Here is an 18,142-nt window from a genome sequence, read left to right on the forward strand (position 1 = left end):
TTGGAGATGCAGTGGGACAATGGAAGAGAGAATGAGAACCTCATGAAGAAATGAGGGTGGAATGGGAAGCAGGATGGAGACGAGATAGTCTGTATGGGAGCTTCGTGCTCCATGACTCTTGTGGCCATAAGGACTGATCCCCCATTACTACCTTCAAAATTTTGTCTTCAGTTACTTCTTCCATGAGAATTCTGTCTTCCTAGATTTTATCTATTAAAATGCTGTCCATTCTTCAACACTCACAGCAATGCTGGAATAGAGGGTATTTGTGCACAATTTTCAATTAAAAGAGGCTCAAATCTCAGAGTTGGATGTGTGGTATGACAAGATAAACCTTTCTGACCTCACCCCACATAACTCCTATACTGTATCATGTTGCATTTGTACCTCTCTTAGAGCTCTTCTCACATCTGGCCCTGTATTAGCCGTCTTAGTTTCTCTATGAAATAAAACATTCCTTTACGGCAAGTACTGTATTTAACTCATCTTTTCATCTCAGCCAAGTAAAAATGTCTGGTAAGCAGGACACACTCAGTTGATATCTGTTGTCAGAACACATCTTTAGGGTGCTTTTTACAGAAGATAATCTGAGTGATTTAAATGTAGCAATGTCTGTCCCTCATGGTGTCATTGTCCAGTGAGCTTTTTTTTTTTCTGCTTTATCTCCCCAAAATCCCCCTTACACAGTTGTATATCTTAGTTGCAGGTCCTTCTAGTTGTGGGATGTGGGATGCCGCCTCAATGTGGCCTGACGAGGGGTGCCATGTCCACGCCCAGGATCCAAACCCTGGGCCGCCGCAGCGGAGCGCACGAACTTAACCACTCGGCCACGGAGCCGGCCCCTCCAGTGAGCTTTTTAAATCTTCATTTCCCATTCTACTGGGATTAGACTAAAAAATGAGCAGAGGATAGACCATCAGTGCATGCTCAAGGGCTTTGGTGAGGATCTATAAGCTGTGGGTAGAAGTTAAGGCCAGTATCAGATGATAAAATGATCAGGGTTGGAAAGCCTGAATCATGCCCTGACAACTACCCCAACTACTCATGGGTTTCATGAGTGGGAATAATAGCAGAATGAGAATCTGGGCACCACTTTACTAAAAGCTGCGCAGTTCAAAGTCCTGATCAAAGGCTGGCTTAAATCCTAGGTGTGTCTTTTACTTCCTTCCCCCTCTACCTCCTGCCAGTTCACATCTGCTTCTTGGGCCTGGCATGTTAAGACGTGCTTAAAGAGGGAGAGAGAGAGATGGCTGGACCTCAAGAGAAGCCTTAAATTCACTTACCCAAAAGCCAATTGGAGTGGAAAATTATGTGCCCAGGGTGAGTGGAGCCTGGGTTCCTGTCTCATAAGGCACAGCGGTTGTGCTCACTAGTAATCATGGCCTTAAAGGAACTTTTTACATAATAAGGGAAGTTTTTATGTATTTATGTAACACAGGGCCAAATATGACAAGAGCTTTAAGAGAGGCACAAATAGAATATGATAGGGGATGTGTAGGGTGGGTCAAAAAGGTTTATCTTGGCATGATTATTAGTAGGCACAACCACTGTCAAGTTAGCAACACTTTTTCCTCTATCGTGGGCTATAAATGATGGGGCAGAGGCCAGCCTGCTGGGGGGAAGGGACTGAAAGTTTTCCCTCTTTACAGATGATAGTTTTGGGATTGCAGTAATTCTGAGCAAGAATTTTTGGTCTTTCCATTTGTTTATCATGCCACTTCTGTGTATGAATCCCTTACATGGCGCCTGACTAGTTTCACGATGAAAGCCAACTCCTCAGCATGTGGTCCCTCTATCATTGCTGGCACTGCCTCTCCCCATGCAATCCTGATGCCAAAGCCCTTATTCTCTTAACCTGATGTGCTGATCTTTACCTTTTGGCACACTATTCTCTCTGCCTAAAATGTGCTCCCCAAACTTGTCCAATTGATTGAATCGTACTCGTATTTCAAGATGCAATGTAACTTTGCAGAGGACGAGATGTCTAAGCTGACTTTCCTGGGTAGAATTGAGTTATTCCATTCACACTTACCTATATTGTTCTGTTGCAATGATTTGTTGAGATAAACCTTCCTTCTTAATCTGGAAGAACCTTGAGGGTAGGGATCTTATGTTATTTTCAGAGAGTTCATTAAATGCCAATTACTTGCCCAGTACTAGGGAAAAGAAATGAGTTTTTCTTAAAGGATCAAATACGTGAAAGAATGAGTGAAGGAGCAAACAGTCCGGAGGACCGTGCAGGTGACTTTATCAATAACCACATCTTGTAGAAAATGTAGTTTGAATGACAAGATGGTCTTTGTTAGCTCAGAGCATATTTTCTTAGTTCAGAAATTTTAAAGGGGGAGTAAAAGAATTGTGTGTCCTTACTCCTTACTGAATATAATGAAAAGTATTTTCAGTGTTAGAGATTACGATGTTGGCTAGATGAGCAGAAGTTCATCCCGCCTACATTTTATTTTCATTACTAGAAATAATAAAAGTATTCTTAGGTATTATTCACTTTCCTTATTCTACGCCATCTCTTTTACTCCTTGCAAAAACTTCATAAGAGAGGGCCCATCCCTATTTTATAGAATAGGTAGCAGGCTTTGAAAAGTTAAGTAAATTGCCCAAGTCATGTAACTATTAAGTGGAGGAGCTAGGTTCACACCCTGGTTGACCTGTCTACATCCCATGTCCCCTAAATCCAGTTCCATAGGGTACCTCTAACCTTGTTCAACTCAACCTTGAATTTTGTTGCTTCTTGGCAACTGAGTCCAAAATGCTTCAGGTAGTCACTGACTCTCTTTTTTAATGACAAAGATATATTTATAATGATAAGATTGTCAATGTATATTCCCATTCATGAGATTTTAGGCTACTATAATCCTAGAATCTAGATCTCAATAATATCTATGAGTCCTTCCAATTATCTTTCACACGAAGAAATGAGGCTCAGAGAGATTATGTGACTTTCCCAAACTACAAAGTGAGTGGCAGGGCTGAGACTAGATACTAGACCCTTTTCCACTTTGTATTTCCTTACATTTCAGTACACTGGGTTCCCTGGTCTCCCTGCAGTCTCCCATGCCTTCAGTGAGTGACCTTCAGCAAGTTATATGATCTTTCTGTGCCAGAGGCTAATTAGTGCTCCAAGAAGGTTGCAGTGGTCCACTTCCCAATATTGTGAGGAAAATAATTAATAGCTATAAAACACTCTGCAATACATAGCACTATACAAACGTCAACATGGCACAACCAAGTCTATTTCACAGTAATTAACTTGGCATCCAATAAGGGAGAAATCAGTAGAGCAATTCCCGATTGCTTTGCAGAAATGACCATTCTTCTGTATCTTAAAAGAGTGTCCCACAGCCAGGAAAAAGATTCAAACTATGCATGTGATTTTTTCACAAGATGTTTTGTAGATGACTACTGTTTTTCTTCTTTAATATTATTCTTTAAGACATGTTGAGTCTTTTTAATGGGAAAGTGGAAATGCTGAGTTTTATCAACAATGAGCATAAGTCCTCCATGAATCATAAATATTACGCATATTATATAAATTGTTTCTAATTTGTGTAATAAATCTGTAGATAATTTCATCTCCATTTTATAGATGAGAAAATCAACTTAGAAGATTAAATAACTTGATTAGGACCAATTCAGTTAATAAATGATGAAGGTCAAATTTTAACCCAAGTCTCTTTGATTCCAAGGTTTTGTTTTTCTTCCTGATACATGACATTGTTGTAATCAATAGGCTTTGCACTTTCAGTTGATTTTCTAGAAATGATATAAACCCAGCACCAATCCATCCATATTCTCATGCTTGTCTGTCTTGGTAGCCAATGATACATGCTTTCAACTTGCTGGATAGGCTGGCAACACAATCCAGGACCATGAGGCACACTTAAATGCTTCTAACCTACATACAGTTCAAACCCAAGATTTTATTATCTTTAGAAGTCTAATCCAAAGTAAAAGTCACTATATCCCATTTGTCCCTTTTATTTCCAGTCCCAGTAGGGAAAAAATGTATTGCTAATACAGAACTGGAGAGACCAAAATAATTTTGGTTGCACGAAAATTTAACAATTATTTCTGCACTAAATTTTAGCAACACTGAATGGCTCACCAGGTTATGAGTGAGTAATCCTTACCCATATAAACATTCTATGAAACTGCACGTCATTCCCAGGATCTCCTGTGGTCTAACAGTGGACTGGATCCTGTACATTGACAAACACTGCTATAATCAACTAAACAATTGACCACAGTTGATTTTAAATTTTTTAATCAATTATTTTAACTCTGAGAGAAGTGTTTTAAAATCTCCCATTATGATTGTAGATATGTATGTAACTCTATTTTGTTCACTGAGTTTTTGCTGTCTATATTTTGAGGCCATACAAACAGAATTGTTACTTCTTCCTGGTGCATTGAAGCTTTTTTCATCAAGAATTGACTCATTAGCATTTGGTAATGCTATAGCTGAAATTAATTTAATTCTGCATTGCTTTCTTTTGGTTATGTTTGCATGGTATATTTCTGGCCATTCTTTTACTTTTAACATTCTTATATTTTTGCAAGCACTATATGTCTGGATTGACACTCTACATCTTTAAGCTGTATATACTTTATTTACATTTAATGTAATTATTGGGTTTTTTCTGTTTAAATCTATCACATATTATTTGCTATTGTCCCACCTCTCCTAGGTTCCTTTTTCTCTCCATTCTTGCCTTTTTAAATAGATTTTTAATTATTATTCCATCGTTCTGTACGTTTTAAAGCACTCTTATTCTGCTATTTAAAAATACTTACTGTAAAAATTTTAGATAACGTAGAAATTCTAAGATAATTTTTTGGCAGCGTTATCATTTAGTAATTGATGCATTTCTTTCCAGTCATTTAATTCTTCGTCTTTATGTCACTACATAATTGCATACCTCCTCTGAAAAATGTATTATATTAGTTTTTCATGTCATCATATATTTTTCCCAAAACTACTTATTGACTAAATGATAATGTATTACACATGGTATTATGGTGTCTGTATGTATAAAATTTTACACATTTTTTTTCTTTAATCATTTCCTATTACTGAACATTTAGGGTGTTTCCACTTCTTTTTTGCTATTATGAATAATGATAAAATCTATGATTTCAGATTTCATGGATCTTTGCTTACTATATTATTTCCTTAGAATTTGAAAAACACCTTTTAAAAGTCATAAATACTTCTCAGATTTATAATTTTACAAATTATGATATTTTAATGTATTGAAATTCTAACTTGTGAAGTTTAATCATAAATTAAGTAAGAGTCCTAAACTAATTATTAGTGAGTTATTATTAACTAATTATTGCTGCATATGTTTATCTGTGTGAAATTAGCTATTTTGTCATCTTCAGCATTCCAACCAGACATCTGTTTAAAATAATGCACCACAATTGTCAGAATATCAGATATGATTCACTTCAAACTTTTTGTCCTGTTTTTCTGGTTAAGGGTTGTGTGATTACGTAATCAATCAACAGGGTAATGGAATCTGGAAAAATTAAAGGCCAATTAGATGGACAGGAAGAAAGAAAGAGGAAAAAGAGTCTAATTGTCTATTCACTATTGAGACTTCCAAAATAATGTTTGGATAATGGGATTGTTTCATTCTCTCATCATTTCCACGGCAACAAGTAACATCACCACATATTCCTGTGTTTTGCCTTACCTTAACTCATTAGGTTGATTCGCAGCTAGTTGTTGGTTCCACCAAATTCATTACAATTTTGCAAGGGGACAGCTACCGTAAATCCTTCTTGATTTGACAAGTCAATGAACACATTCTCTCCTGCCATCCATAATTATGACTCTGAGATGATAACTTATCCCAAGCCACATCAATGAGAGCCAACAAGCATCCATTCTGTTCAAGGACTTCTCTTTGTGTTGTTGGGGAAGAAAACTCTTCCATTTGCCTGATTTGTGGTATTAAGATCCTGAAGCTTCCAAGGACCATAAAGCTTGCTTAAAACTGACAACTAAGAATGCAGAAACCAGGCTAGGAGATGGAGAGAGACATCAATTGCTGAAGACATTACCTGAGCTCTGAATCCAGTTGCACCTGAAGATTGTATATTCCTACTCTTTTAGAGGAGTTCATTGTTAATCTTTTCGTATGCGAGCCAATAAACACTTTTCTTTCTCTGTAGGCCAAGTTAAATTAGACTTTCTGTCTGTCACACTTGAAAGTCCTAACTTCATGGATCCTCTACTTTCCTTCACAGCTCTTCTCAGAGTGTAATTTTATCATTATTTATTTAACATCAGCCTCTCTCCCTAGACTGGTCTCCATGTGAGCAGCAGCAGGATCTCATTTGTTCACAGCTGCATTCCCAATGCTTAGAACAGTTCTGAGAAGTAACATTAAATTGCTGAATAAGCAATGCAAGCCAAGTATTTTCTTAGCCATATTCCCAAAGAGTTTGAGAAGTTAACATTATGGAGCTTTTTTTGTGTATTTTTATGCATAGGAGAGATGTCAGTTGTTTCCAGATGATACTTATATATATAATAATGCACTTAAATTTATATAGTCGTCATCTTTCACAGAATTAAAGATGGCCGCGATCTCTAACTTGAACGAAACCAAGGTCTCTTTCTCTGCCGTGTGAACTTGGGCCAACTGTTTCTGTAAGCCTCAGTTTGCCTACCAGTGAAAGGTGCTCACCTCAAGGCGGGCACCTGCAGACAGCAGACTCTCAGTAAGCAGAATTACTATTGGTACAAAGGAACTGACCAAATAACCAGAAGAGAAGGGGGAACAAATACCATCAGTTCAAAACCAAAATGCTGGAGCGTACAAAAGCAAAGGCCAGGCTGCATAACACTGACATTTTTATTAGAATTCATTTGTAACAAATGGAACTTGTGTCAGCAAAGAACTGATTTTCATACAGACTTCTTTCGCCACCAATGTAACGAAGTAAGAAAATAAAAAGCACGCCTTTCATTCTGTAAAACATTTACGCGTACTACTAATTAGAGGTAATTGTATTTTTTTAACAAGCCATTTTACAAGTTATTTTTTTTTTTAATTTTTCAGTCTATGCATCCAAAACGAGAGCAAAGAACACAACTGTTATTATCTTTGTAAAGACACTCCAAGCTTGGATGGCAAAGCCACGTAACGGATGGAGAGGATGGATCTGTAGCCTTCTGATCTCTGCTGGAGTATCAGGGCACCCATAAACCCAAAGGAAACCAAAACCCAAAAAGGACAAAGAAAAGGGAACTGAAAATAAAAAGGAGGGACTAAAAGAAAGCAAAACCAAAAATAAACAGGAAAGAAAAAAATCTGTACATTACTGCAGAATTTTTTCCCTTCCTGTTTCCATGTTGTGTTATTTACATACACACAAATGAATTTCTGAAGCAGTTTCTTACAGATGGGTTCAAGTAATAACATTATTGGGTGTAGAATCAATAGGGCAGTGCATAGTACAAAGGTATAGAAAGTGCAAAGTTCCCTAGAGGCCCTTCCCTCCCCTGGCTGTCCTCGCCGTTGTCTAACCATGCAAATCATTTTTAAAAAAGAGCTAAAATAAAGTTCTGTACAAATCACTTTTTATATATTTTGATTTTTTTTTACCATTGTAACTAATTACAAAATTATACATAACTACACATACATAGGTAAATAATAGCACCGTACTGGTTATGATGATGAAAATAATTGGAAACTTGAAAGTTTATGGTAATGGTAGATAAAGATTTCCCTGGGAAAATAAAACTAGAACGGTTGTACAGAAAAGCACAGAGTGGAATGCACATCAATGACAGTAAGGGAGTTAGTTCTCGGAACAGCTCCTGAACGATAAGGTACCTGGAATAGTGTCCGCCTCGTTTGTCTATGGTATGCATCCCATTCATTTCTTCTCATGATTATTCTCCTCTTTCCCTTTGCCAAATGGACAGTTTTTGTTTCAGGGAGAGAAACTGCTTCTTGACCAATGGTTCTGGTGTGCAATACACCATCAGATCTTACATGTCCAATATGGGATGTCTGCACGATGCAATGTCTGTCTGACCCCCTTTGTTTCACTAAATGAAAATTACAGCACTGAGTAATCTGGCACTTGGATAAATCTCCGAAGGATACAAACTAAAAGAAAACAACAACAGACCCACATAGTGCACATTCTTCTCTGGTTCTGATGTAGGTTAGAGAGTCTCATTCTGAGGTAGCCTTCTAATACTTTTTTTTTAGTATTATATACTTTTTCTTTTTTTCTTTTCTTTTTTTTTTTTTTTACAAAAGTGCTCAAATATGATGCTTGTTAAGTGTTTGGTCTCTTGGATTTCATTCTGCTAGTGATGGGAAAATGCGGAAAACAAAAATTTCTCTAGGCAGAACAGCAATAAAGCTAAAATTAAACCAAAATATTATACCTATACCAAAACTCTTTAAGAGTTCCTTGGATATTTTGAGGGTTCTTTAAAATCATAGATGCGGCAAACTCATGCCATCATCCATGGCTTCCTATAGAAATCATGTTGGAAAATTTGGGAGAGATATATATTTTTAAATTTCCCCTTTCAGAAAAATCTAATGGAATAGTAAATATATTCCAAAGTTGACAGTGACGTTTGTTACTAAAATAAGTTTGGTGCTGTTACTGAATGTTCTAGAGCAGATTTGGAAGGGATTATAAATAAAACAAGTAGCTTTTCCTGATGTTGACAACTATGAAGGAAGAAGGGCCCTGATTATCCAAGTGCTTTGGGCTGGTACAATCACTAACATCCCCGACTTGGTTGAAAACTAGGAATGCATGTTATTCAAAGAGTTTTTGTACATGTGGTAAACAGATAATGCTTTAATTGAAAGAGTAACATATATGAACAACTAATGGAAAGACGAATCAAAAGCTAAAAAGAAATGCTATTAAAATAGGCATCAATTATAAGGCACTCTAAATGCAAAACTAAAACCAAAAGGAAACAAAGTACAGCACTTCCCAGGAATGCTGTATGCCACAAAATGTTTCTGACAGAACAGAGTAACATGAGTTTGGCTTTGCCCCTGTTACATATCATAAATGCAAATTTCATAGCACATACTATAGACAATATACGATTGAATACACTGTTTTTTAAACAACTTGATAGCTGATATATTACAACATTCTCCCCTCCTAAAGGGATATGCACTGACCTTTCCCACATGCACACCTCTTAGATATTTAATAATTTTTTATTGCACTAGAGTGTTAGAAATATTGAACTTTGTTGGAAGCCTGGCTAACAAAATGGTATTTGTGACTATGAGTAGGTAAGTGGGGGGAGATTGGGTAGGAAATTAGGGGGCGAGGTTTGACAATCACTGATGTGCATTCCTCATTTCCCTTAAAAAACTAAAATTTTGTGATATTAAGAAATACCAATATGTCATAAAATTAATAGCAAATTAAAAAAGATGTTTGCAATAGCTTTTCTACCTTAAAAAAAGAAAAGAACTAAATCATGGAAGGACTGAATGATAGCTATATCTATTTTTTTGTGTGGACACACTGTCTATATATACATAGACACCCCAGTAAAATATGGATATATATGTATATATGTTAGCAGCAACTTTATACTTTGCGCCTCCCTGTTGATTCTAAAAACAAAACAAGACAAAACAAAAGTTCTCTTTGATTATTTGAAGAGAATGGGTACTTTCTCACCAACCAAAACCAAACAGAAGTGGAAAAGTAATATCTGATGAGACCAATACTGTAGATTAAGAATATTGCACAAAAATGTGCAAATTTTCAAATTATTTGATATTTCTACAGCAAGATATTATAGATAACAGTTCTACAGCTTAAAAAAACCTACAATTTAGAAATAAAAAATGAAGAGTTATGTAACTTTTTTAAAATTCACTTTATCGAATGATACATTTTGTTAAAAAAAAGTTTACACAGTTAAAAATGAAGCACAGGTCAGCAGTATCTTTACAATACTAAAAAACTAAATCAAAGACTTTCTTTTTAAACATTCCCCCCCTTTCCCCCTAAAATGTTATTATGAGCAGTATGGTGGGAAGGGGTGATGTCGAAGCAGAGTCCGTCTTATCATGAGAAGCCGCACCAGCAAACATCTTGCACTGAAGTGCAACACTCCAGCAATTTCTCCTGGCGCCTATCAAGCAATCCGGAACAAGATGGTGGTTCTTTGCTGTGATTTCTTCTTCCCTTTATTTTGAATCCTTGAGGTATCTGTAAATAAAATCCTTCAGATGCCTCATCAGTCAGGATTCTCTTGATTAATTTTCAGGTTAGATTATTAAACTGTGAATTCTTGGTCCACCCGGAAGAGTTTGTTTTTAATTTGTTTTGTGTGTAATAGTCCCACTAAATGGTTGTTAGCTAGAAGTTAAGAAGGACTTCTCAAATGCCCTGTATGGCTCAGAAGAGACTCCATGGATATTGAAGGGCCTGCAGTAAAAATCCAAAATGGGTCAGGGGTTTCTACGTTGCATAGTGATCAAAGCTGCCCAGATATTCTAGTGCGGCTCGATAGCAGAACTGATACTGATCCTGGAGGACAAAAGCATGGGGAGAAAGAGGAGAAGGGGCCGTGAGTACATTTTCATAGAAAAACGAAAATCAATATTAGGAAACAAAGTCACATCTAGATGGGGGCAAAATCACTACTTTCGTCAATCAATTCAATGCAGTGACCAATTGGTTTGAGTGAGCAATGAACTATTAGCCACATAGTGTGTTTATTAACTTCTAATCGATTCGACTAAAATAGTTTCCCAATTCCAGTAGTGACAGCTCAAGTGAACATCACCTTCTAGAAAGTGTGAATTGTTCTCCAAGTAGTACCAACAATTACCACCAACCGAACACGGCAACTCCTTATATGTCACAGTCGTATTTTACAGTCATCTGCTTATTTGTGATAACGTAACTAATTGTCAGTTTGAATATTTAATAGAGGTTGGTGCAGACACACATTGTCATGAGGAAAATCTGGGTTCATTTACCTTCTGGGCTATTGCCAACAGAATTTGAATTTGAAAAAAAAAAAAAGAACAATCTTATCAGACGGTAGACCTTGCTGCCTGAAATCAGAATTACCCACCGTCGTTTCTGACATACTTATATGAGTGAGGGAGGGAGCCAAAAGGTATCTGGGGAGCAACATTAGGCACACAAACCCATTTACACAGGGCGCTGGACCTGCAAGCTTTCTGTCCCCTGAAAATGGTATCAAAAGACTGGCTGTCACGTCAAAAAATACCTGTGCCATTTGGTTGAATTCAGTGTGATTGCTAGTTGTCTGTTCTAGAAAGGCCCACACTAAAATAAAACAGCTTGAAACATGTCCTTTTTCAGACAAGGAAGAACAGTGTCATATTGGAACAAGTCAGGGCATTGTTGGAGAGATGGAAAAATTATAATTTACAGACAAGAAGGGATGAGAGAAAGTAGGATTTTCCCCATAAAAGAAACTTATTTGCAGTAGCCAATGTGGCTGAAAGTACATAGTTTCTATTTTGCTTAAATGTGCATTTTTCTACAATAAAAATGGTAATGCAAAATAAATGGAGTTTGCTTTTCTATCTTGTCACAGTAAGTTGCTTGCCTAAGTGTTAAGGCTTTTTAAACCTCCAATTTCCCTTTGTCACCCCCAACGCCCATTACGTTTGTCAGGCTGACATAATGTTTTGAGTATTGCAAGCCAAATGCTTGCACTATTTTGAAATCAAAGTCTGGAAGATACTGTGGGTGATGAATTCAGGAACACATATAGATCATATACTTTGGTGGCCTTTTGAGGAACAGAAACACTGTCACTCATATTCATGAAGTCATTCTGAGAAATATGAGAACTTTCATATCAATTCTTGAAATAGAAAATGGGGGACTAATTTCTCTAGAGGTTATCCAAGATCCAAATATTTAAAATGACCATTATTAAGAAATGAAATATAGAACAGTTGATGTCTAACACCCAGGCATACAGAAAGGGAATGGAGCAGAAAAATGGGCTGAGGGTCTATTATGTATCAGGCATTGTGCTTTTTATATACATTCGTATATAAATATGTGCAATATATATCATATAAATATTGATATAACGAATTCTATGGAATTGCCATTTTCATAGGCCAAAAAGGGTTAAATGGTGACAATTTAACATAGTTCAACCTAATATATAATATCTATATAATCTCACAGAACTTCCAAATCAACGCTAAGACATGGACATTGTTATTTCCATTTAAAGAGGGGAAAAAAGAAGTTCAAAAATATTAAACAATTTAATACTTTTCCTGCAGTATTTTCCTATATTTTGTCTCTGATGTTGAGAGTCTCCAGAATCTAGGAGGTCTTGGTTAATAAAATCTACTGTTTGGCTCTTGAGATGTGACAAACTCATGGAGATTTTTCTCACCTCTGTCTGTACCATGGCCGGTCGTTGTGTTCTCAACATTTTGACAGTCTGGAAGATATCTACAACTCCTTCATATCTCATTCTTTCCAGAACAATGCTTAGTGTTATGAAGACTCCAGTTCTTCCAACGCCCGCGCTGTCACAATAACAAAGGCAATGTTATTGGATGAGATACTCACAGTCTTGGCCACATTTGCTTGAAGGTGAACATATGTCCACCAGCTGCCATCTGACATCAGGTTCCTCCACAGCAATGTTCAGGAAAATGTGGTGTTGGGTTCATGAAATGATTACTCTTGGGATAATGTGTCATGGTAACATGTGAAGATGAATGTGGAGTAATCAGGATTAAATCTTATAAAATAAAATGACTTAGCTGGGATTAGACACCATTTTGGAAAGGCCTAGGAAACATAAATATCGTCAAATAAATGGATAAAAGGAAAGGTAAATAAAGTATAGGTTAATACTCTTTATGCAGATCCTGAAATTGTAGACTTTGCCTGCGTAATATTTTTAAAGTATGAAATAGTTCAGATAAGGTGAGATAAATGGGATATCTCCAAGTTTTCTAGTGTATTATTCACTTCTTGTAGCCACTTTCAAATCTGTTCAGGATGTCCCATCACCTAGACATAGAGAATCTGTTTCCTCGTATCAAAAATAATGTCTAGATTTGAATAGTTTCCATACCTTCTTATTTATTTATAACAGGTTTTTGATCTGGGATCCTCATTCAGTCTTCAGAAGCGTCTATGAATATCTTCTATAAATGGATTGTGTAAGTGTATATGTTCTGTTTCCCGAAACGTATAACTTTCAACAGATTCTCAAAAGGGTCTCTCAGCTTAAAAAAAATGTTTAAGAGCCACTGAACTATACGGTTATCTACTATTTTTAGATGTTCAGGAGCTAAAACTTCAGGATTCCTTCTACCACGTTAGCAAGGTTTTGAGTTTCTCTGTTTTCTTTATTGTTTTATGATAATTCCAGAATCTTTACTGAAGCAAGAGAAGAAAATTAATTCATAGCTTTTGTGCTCTTAAGAAGTAGGAAAGCATCTGGAAGGTTAGGTAATGAGGAGAAGAGTGAATAATCTGAAAAATTCCTACATTTTTGGATGCTAATTAAACAGCATGTGTAACGCTTGGGTACAGGCTGTAGAAAATGGATGGATTCATTTACTTGGGTATGTAGCTAACAGGCATATATAAATAGCATGTCCCTTTATAAACTGGGTTTTCTGAAGAGTTCAAACACAAATGTTAAGTGAGGCTTCAAAAGCCACTGGCAGTCCTTACCAAGAGGCTGAGAATGTCCGGGAGCAGCCGAGGCTCTCTGTTAAGATGGAGTAGATGACCTTGAAGGTCCCTTTCAACCTTGAAAATGTCTCTTAATCCCAAGAGACTGTGATTTATGATCTTTTTGAATGGTCCAGGTACTCCACAGTCTATCTTACCTTGATTTGATTGCTCAAAAGTAACAAAATATAGGGTTTCTGGATTTCTACTAGGTGCTTTCAAGACAATAACAGACATTGGACTTATGACTTTTGAATTGATTGACTTTATCATGTTAGTTTAATAAGTTATAAATAAAATAAGTGGTATTTTTAGGATATTCCCAGAAAGATAAAATATCTGGAGATCTTTAAGATATACATATAAGATATGTGACTAACATGCTATAACACTTATAGTAAAAGAGTGTTTAAATCATTTTGTGATGACAAAAGCAACGAGAAGTAACATGCATGCATACACACACACACACACACACTTATGTACTTATATTTATGGGAATGCCTAAAGTTAAAAATACATATGAAATATATTCTTTTCTTTATAGCTTATACTGGAAAAGTTTGAATTAGCATTTGGGCAAATTATGTGGGAAATTAAGGAGAATACCCTGGTAATTCAAGTCCAACATATACCATCCACTTTGTTGGAATATTTGAGCCCATGTGTCATTCCTACATGCTCTTTGGTTGTCTAGAGCAAAGGATTTTGGATAACTCAACACAAAGCCAATGTGTATAAATAAGCTCTGTTTCTCATATAATATGAAGTCTGTTTCTACATTCACATATATTTAAATTGCCTGGGAAACAGAGTGTGCTAGAAAGGATCTTAGAGATCAACTAAGATAACTGAGGTTCAGAGAAATTTCCCTGCTGTCATAGAGCTACATGATGACAGAAGTGAAATTAGAACTCAGATATCACGAAGTCCAAGGCTAATATTTCTCCTATTTTAGACCCTGTTTCTCATGTTGCTAAGAACTATAGTTTGGGGGATTTTTATTTTGTAAGCAAAATAAATTTTTTAATAAATTCTCTCAAGATTTTGACCATAAAGAGATTAGGGACTGAGACTTCAAGTTCCTAAAATAAATAAATAAAATTAAGTGCATTCCTTTTGCTGGAAGGTTCTTGCATGGCAACTTCCAAAAGCATTAAATATACAGTGAGTGTCCTTTCTGAACCGTTTACTTGCTGTTTCTATTAACTTCAATGACTTGAATTATAAAATGCTGTGGAAACTATTGAAAATAATTAACTTGAAGGTGCTTCATTTTCTGATATAGCAACGATTTTCAAGCAAATTGCAATTTTAACTGAGGTACCATTCTAATCACTTATCGACTGGCAAGAATTAGTATTGTCATTAAGGCCTGATAACTATTTATGGTTTTCTCAAGAAGACAAACACAGGGAAAGATACAGAAAGTTGGTTATCAGGGTAATGCTACAAAAGCAAAACACCTAAGAAATGATTAACTGAACAAATTATCGTTAGAGGATGTACCAACAGTTCCTCCCAATGTAAAATAGGAAAGGAAAAACACAGTTTGGTTTTTTGTTACATGAGGTAAAATTTGGGGATAAAAATCTTCCTCCAGTTATTTTCATTTTATGGAAAGAAATAGAAATGAGTCCTTGCTCTAGCTTTTACAATACATGTCTGAGAACAAAATTTCAATTACGCATATGCAGTACAATAAGTTCATACCGACAATGACCAGACAACAATACATATTTTTAAAGTTATCTTCACATTAATCAGAAATGGCAACTCAACATTCCTGATTCTTAACTCACCTGCAATGGACTGAAATGGGTCCATCTTGGCCAAACTGCTCTTTTGTTTTATGGACTTGGCCGATGAAGTCAATAAACCCTTCTCCGGACTTTGGCACTCCTTGCTCTGGCCAGTCAGTGAACTGGAACTGCCTCACTGTTCGGGACTGACCGTCCTTTAGAGAGAAAGCCACATAGCCAGCCACATGGAAGGATGCCAGTAAGATTTAGCCAGTGCACAAACCATAACAGCAAGCATGATTTTTTTCCAAAAAGAAAAAAAAAGGGAAGAGAAATAAACATGGTTTAACCAGAAATTTAGTCACATTCATGTCGTATCTGCTATTAACACTGTCTACCTTCACAGATATTTAAATGGCAAATTTACCTACTCTCAACACACCCAGTTAAAAACCCAGGTTCTCATGTAGTAAAGAGCCATCTAGCTCCCATATTAGTGAATGCTCTGAGACCCAAAGTTTGCCTTCAAAACCAAAGTGGAACATATATACTCTATTTCAAAGATTTATGAATCCAATGACTTCTTAACATTGAAAGGAACATCTAGGCATGTCATCCAGACCAGAGATTTTGCTATCATCACCATAACTTCACATCTGTTGTGCTTGCTTACTTCTAGCATTGTCAAATGGCAAATAGTGACATTGAAATGATCTGACACAAATTGAGTGGCTGTTGTTAACCTGGATGCCCGACGTCTCAGAAGCATACAATTTCTAACCATGGCAGCGTATGCAGCATGTGTCATGTGACTGATTATGCTGTTGAGCAAAAAGTGAGGCATCCTTCAAGGAGATCAAAGAGATTATGAGCAAATGAATGCTCTGTTCTGAAAAAGGACTCTTCCTGGTTGACCACAGGAATTAAGGAGTCTATGGGGCCTTTAACACAGACAAACGAAAAGGCAGAAGGAAAACAAGCCAGATGCAAGAGGAGTCCTTCTAAAGTGATTGGGCAAAATTTTTCTGACTCATGAAGTATAAATGGTTTGAAAAGAAGATACTAAAGTGCTTCTGATTCTTTCTAGGATTTTACAGTGTTTTTGGAAACACAACAAAAGCAGAAGGGACCTTCTGTCTACAGAAGTAGGAATAACAATCATGCCATCAACTTTCTCCCCTGAATCAACAGAGAGAGAGAACATCCAAATTCCAAACTTAGAAGGACTGATCCCATTAGAAAATGCCTCAACTTGTTCCTCTTTCCCATTTTTGTAACATCTCTTTCCATATTAAAGTTCTTTTGGATACAGGTGAGCATGTTCTCAAGATTCTGGCTAAGTAGATAGAGACTCAGTCTTTCTCAGGCATATTGAGAAGAGGGGATGACTCAACTCAAGATGGGTACACATCAACAAGTCTGGTGGTTTCCACAGGAACAGGGTATTTCCTGACTGGCATCATTGGGGATGGAGATAAAACAGGAAGACCACATCAGTTCTGTAAGAATACTGAAGAATATGGAAATAACTGCTTGGCCCCACAGCTAATTTGCGGGTGGTTATCACGGAAGCATGATATACTTTCCTGTTTCTGAAAAAGGTTTGGAAAACACAGGAAGGGAAGCCAGAGGCAAGGTACTGCTTATTTGTCCTCTGAATGTCCTGGGGATTTCATTTCTGACCACAGTGTCTTTAATAGCAAGAAGAGGTCATGTGCACAAATCCTTACTATTTGGAGAAGAGACCACCTGACTCCATTTAAAGGTTATCTGTTTAACAATACTGTATTCTCAAGTACCAACTTGCTTTCCAAACTGGGAAGTTGATATTAGAAACACACCAGGAGCAAAAACAGCAAATGCTATGGTAGCTAAGAAAATTGTACAATCACAGGGAGGCTTTTATTTATTCATTTATTTATTTTAAAACATGCAAACAAGTTCCTGCTTAAATGTTTCTTTTGCTTATTTTGATCAGATTTAATTTGGGCAAGAGAGGAATAGTAAAGAAGTTGTCTCTGCGATTTGTGGAGCCTGGCTCCTACTCTTTATCATCAGAAATGCTTGGTGAGTTTGCTTGGAAGGCACTTAAGATTTTCACTCACATACCTAGCTTCAAATTCTGAAAGGGCATGATTTTTTCAAACAATGGGACAGGTCACCAAGGCATGCTTGTTTGGGCAGCTCAAAACAAGACCTACAGATTTAACTGCTGCCTTGAGTATAGTCACTTTCAGAGTAGTTAAGGCTTCAGAGTTTCTGGGATTAACAGGTCTGTCACCTGGGTCAACCAACCTGCTAACCAATTTCTCCTTCACTTTGGGTCAATAGCCAGGGCTCAGCTTTGGGGATTAGCCGACGATCTCTAAACATGAGCACTGGTTGAGAAAGCTGCTTTCCAGAAAAAACAATGCATCAATTACATAGCTCTACCCTGGATTGATTCAACCCACCCGCTGTGACAGTGCCAAAAACAAAAGCAGGGCTTTGGGCTGACCCTGCTCTCTCTTAAGATGTATTTGTAATCACGGTTTGAAAGTGGCCAAAGGCAAGCATATTAAAGTTTATGCACAGAACATCTTACATCAGGCCTGAACCTTGGACTCAGCAATCTAGATAAAAAATGCAGAATGAAAATTAGCCAACAAGGGTCGTGG

At 36.8% G+C, this 18,142-nt stretch overlaps 1 protein-coding gene across 50 annotated transcripts in view; it reads right to left on the reverse strand.

The window, feature by feature from the left end:
- Nucleotides 1-6,863: 6,863 nt before the first annotated feature.
- Nucleotides 6,864-18,142, reverse strand: part of PTPRD (protein tyrosine phosphatase receptor type D) — a 2,079,533-nt gene continuing 2,068,254 nt past the window's right edge. For 46 of the 50 annotated variants that reach the window (XM_070590645.1, XM_070590643.1, XM_070590639.1 and 43 more), the window contains 3 exons: nucleotides 15,546-15,700; nucleotides 12,443-12,578; nucleotides 6,864-10,572 (listed from right to left, as the gene is read on the reverse strand). In XM_070590645.1, coding sequence (XP_070446746.1) covers nucleotides 10,504-10,572; nucleotides 12,443-12,578; nucleotides 15,546-15,700 — 360 coding nt within the window. In that variant the 3' untranslated portion in view covers nucleotides 6,864-10,503. The remainder of the gene's footprint in view (nucleotides 10,573-12,442; nucleotides 12,579-15,545; nucleotides 15,701-18,142) is intronic. The other 4 variants (XM_070590655.1, XM_070590654.1, XM_070590653.1 and 1 more) reach the window with 1 other exon arrangement.

The sequence above is a fragment of the Equus przewalskii genome, chromosome 22 (assembly GCF_037783145.1).
Source record: "Equus przewalskii isolate Varuska chromosome 22, EquPr2, whole genome shotgun sequence".
Taxonomy (NCBI): domain Eukaryota; kingdom Metazoa; phylum Chordata; class Mammalia; order Perissodactyla; family Equidae; genus Equus; species Equus przewalskii.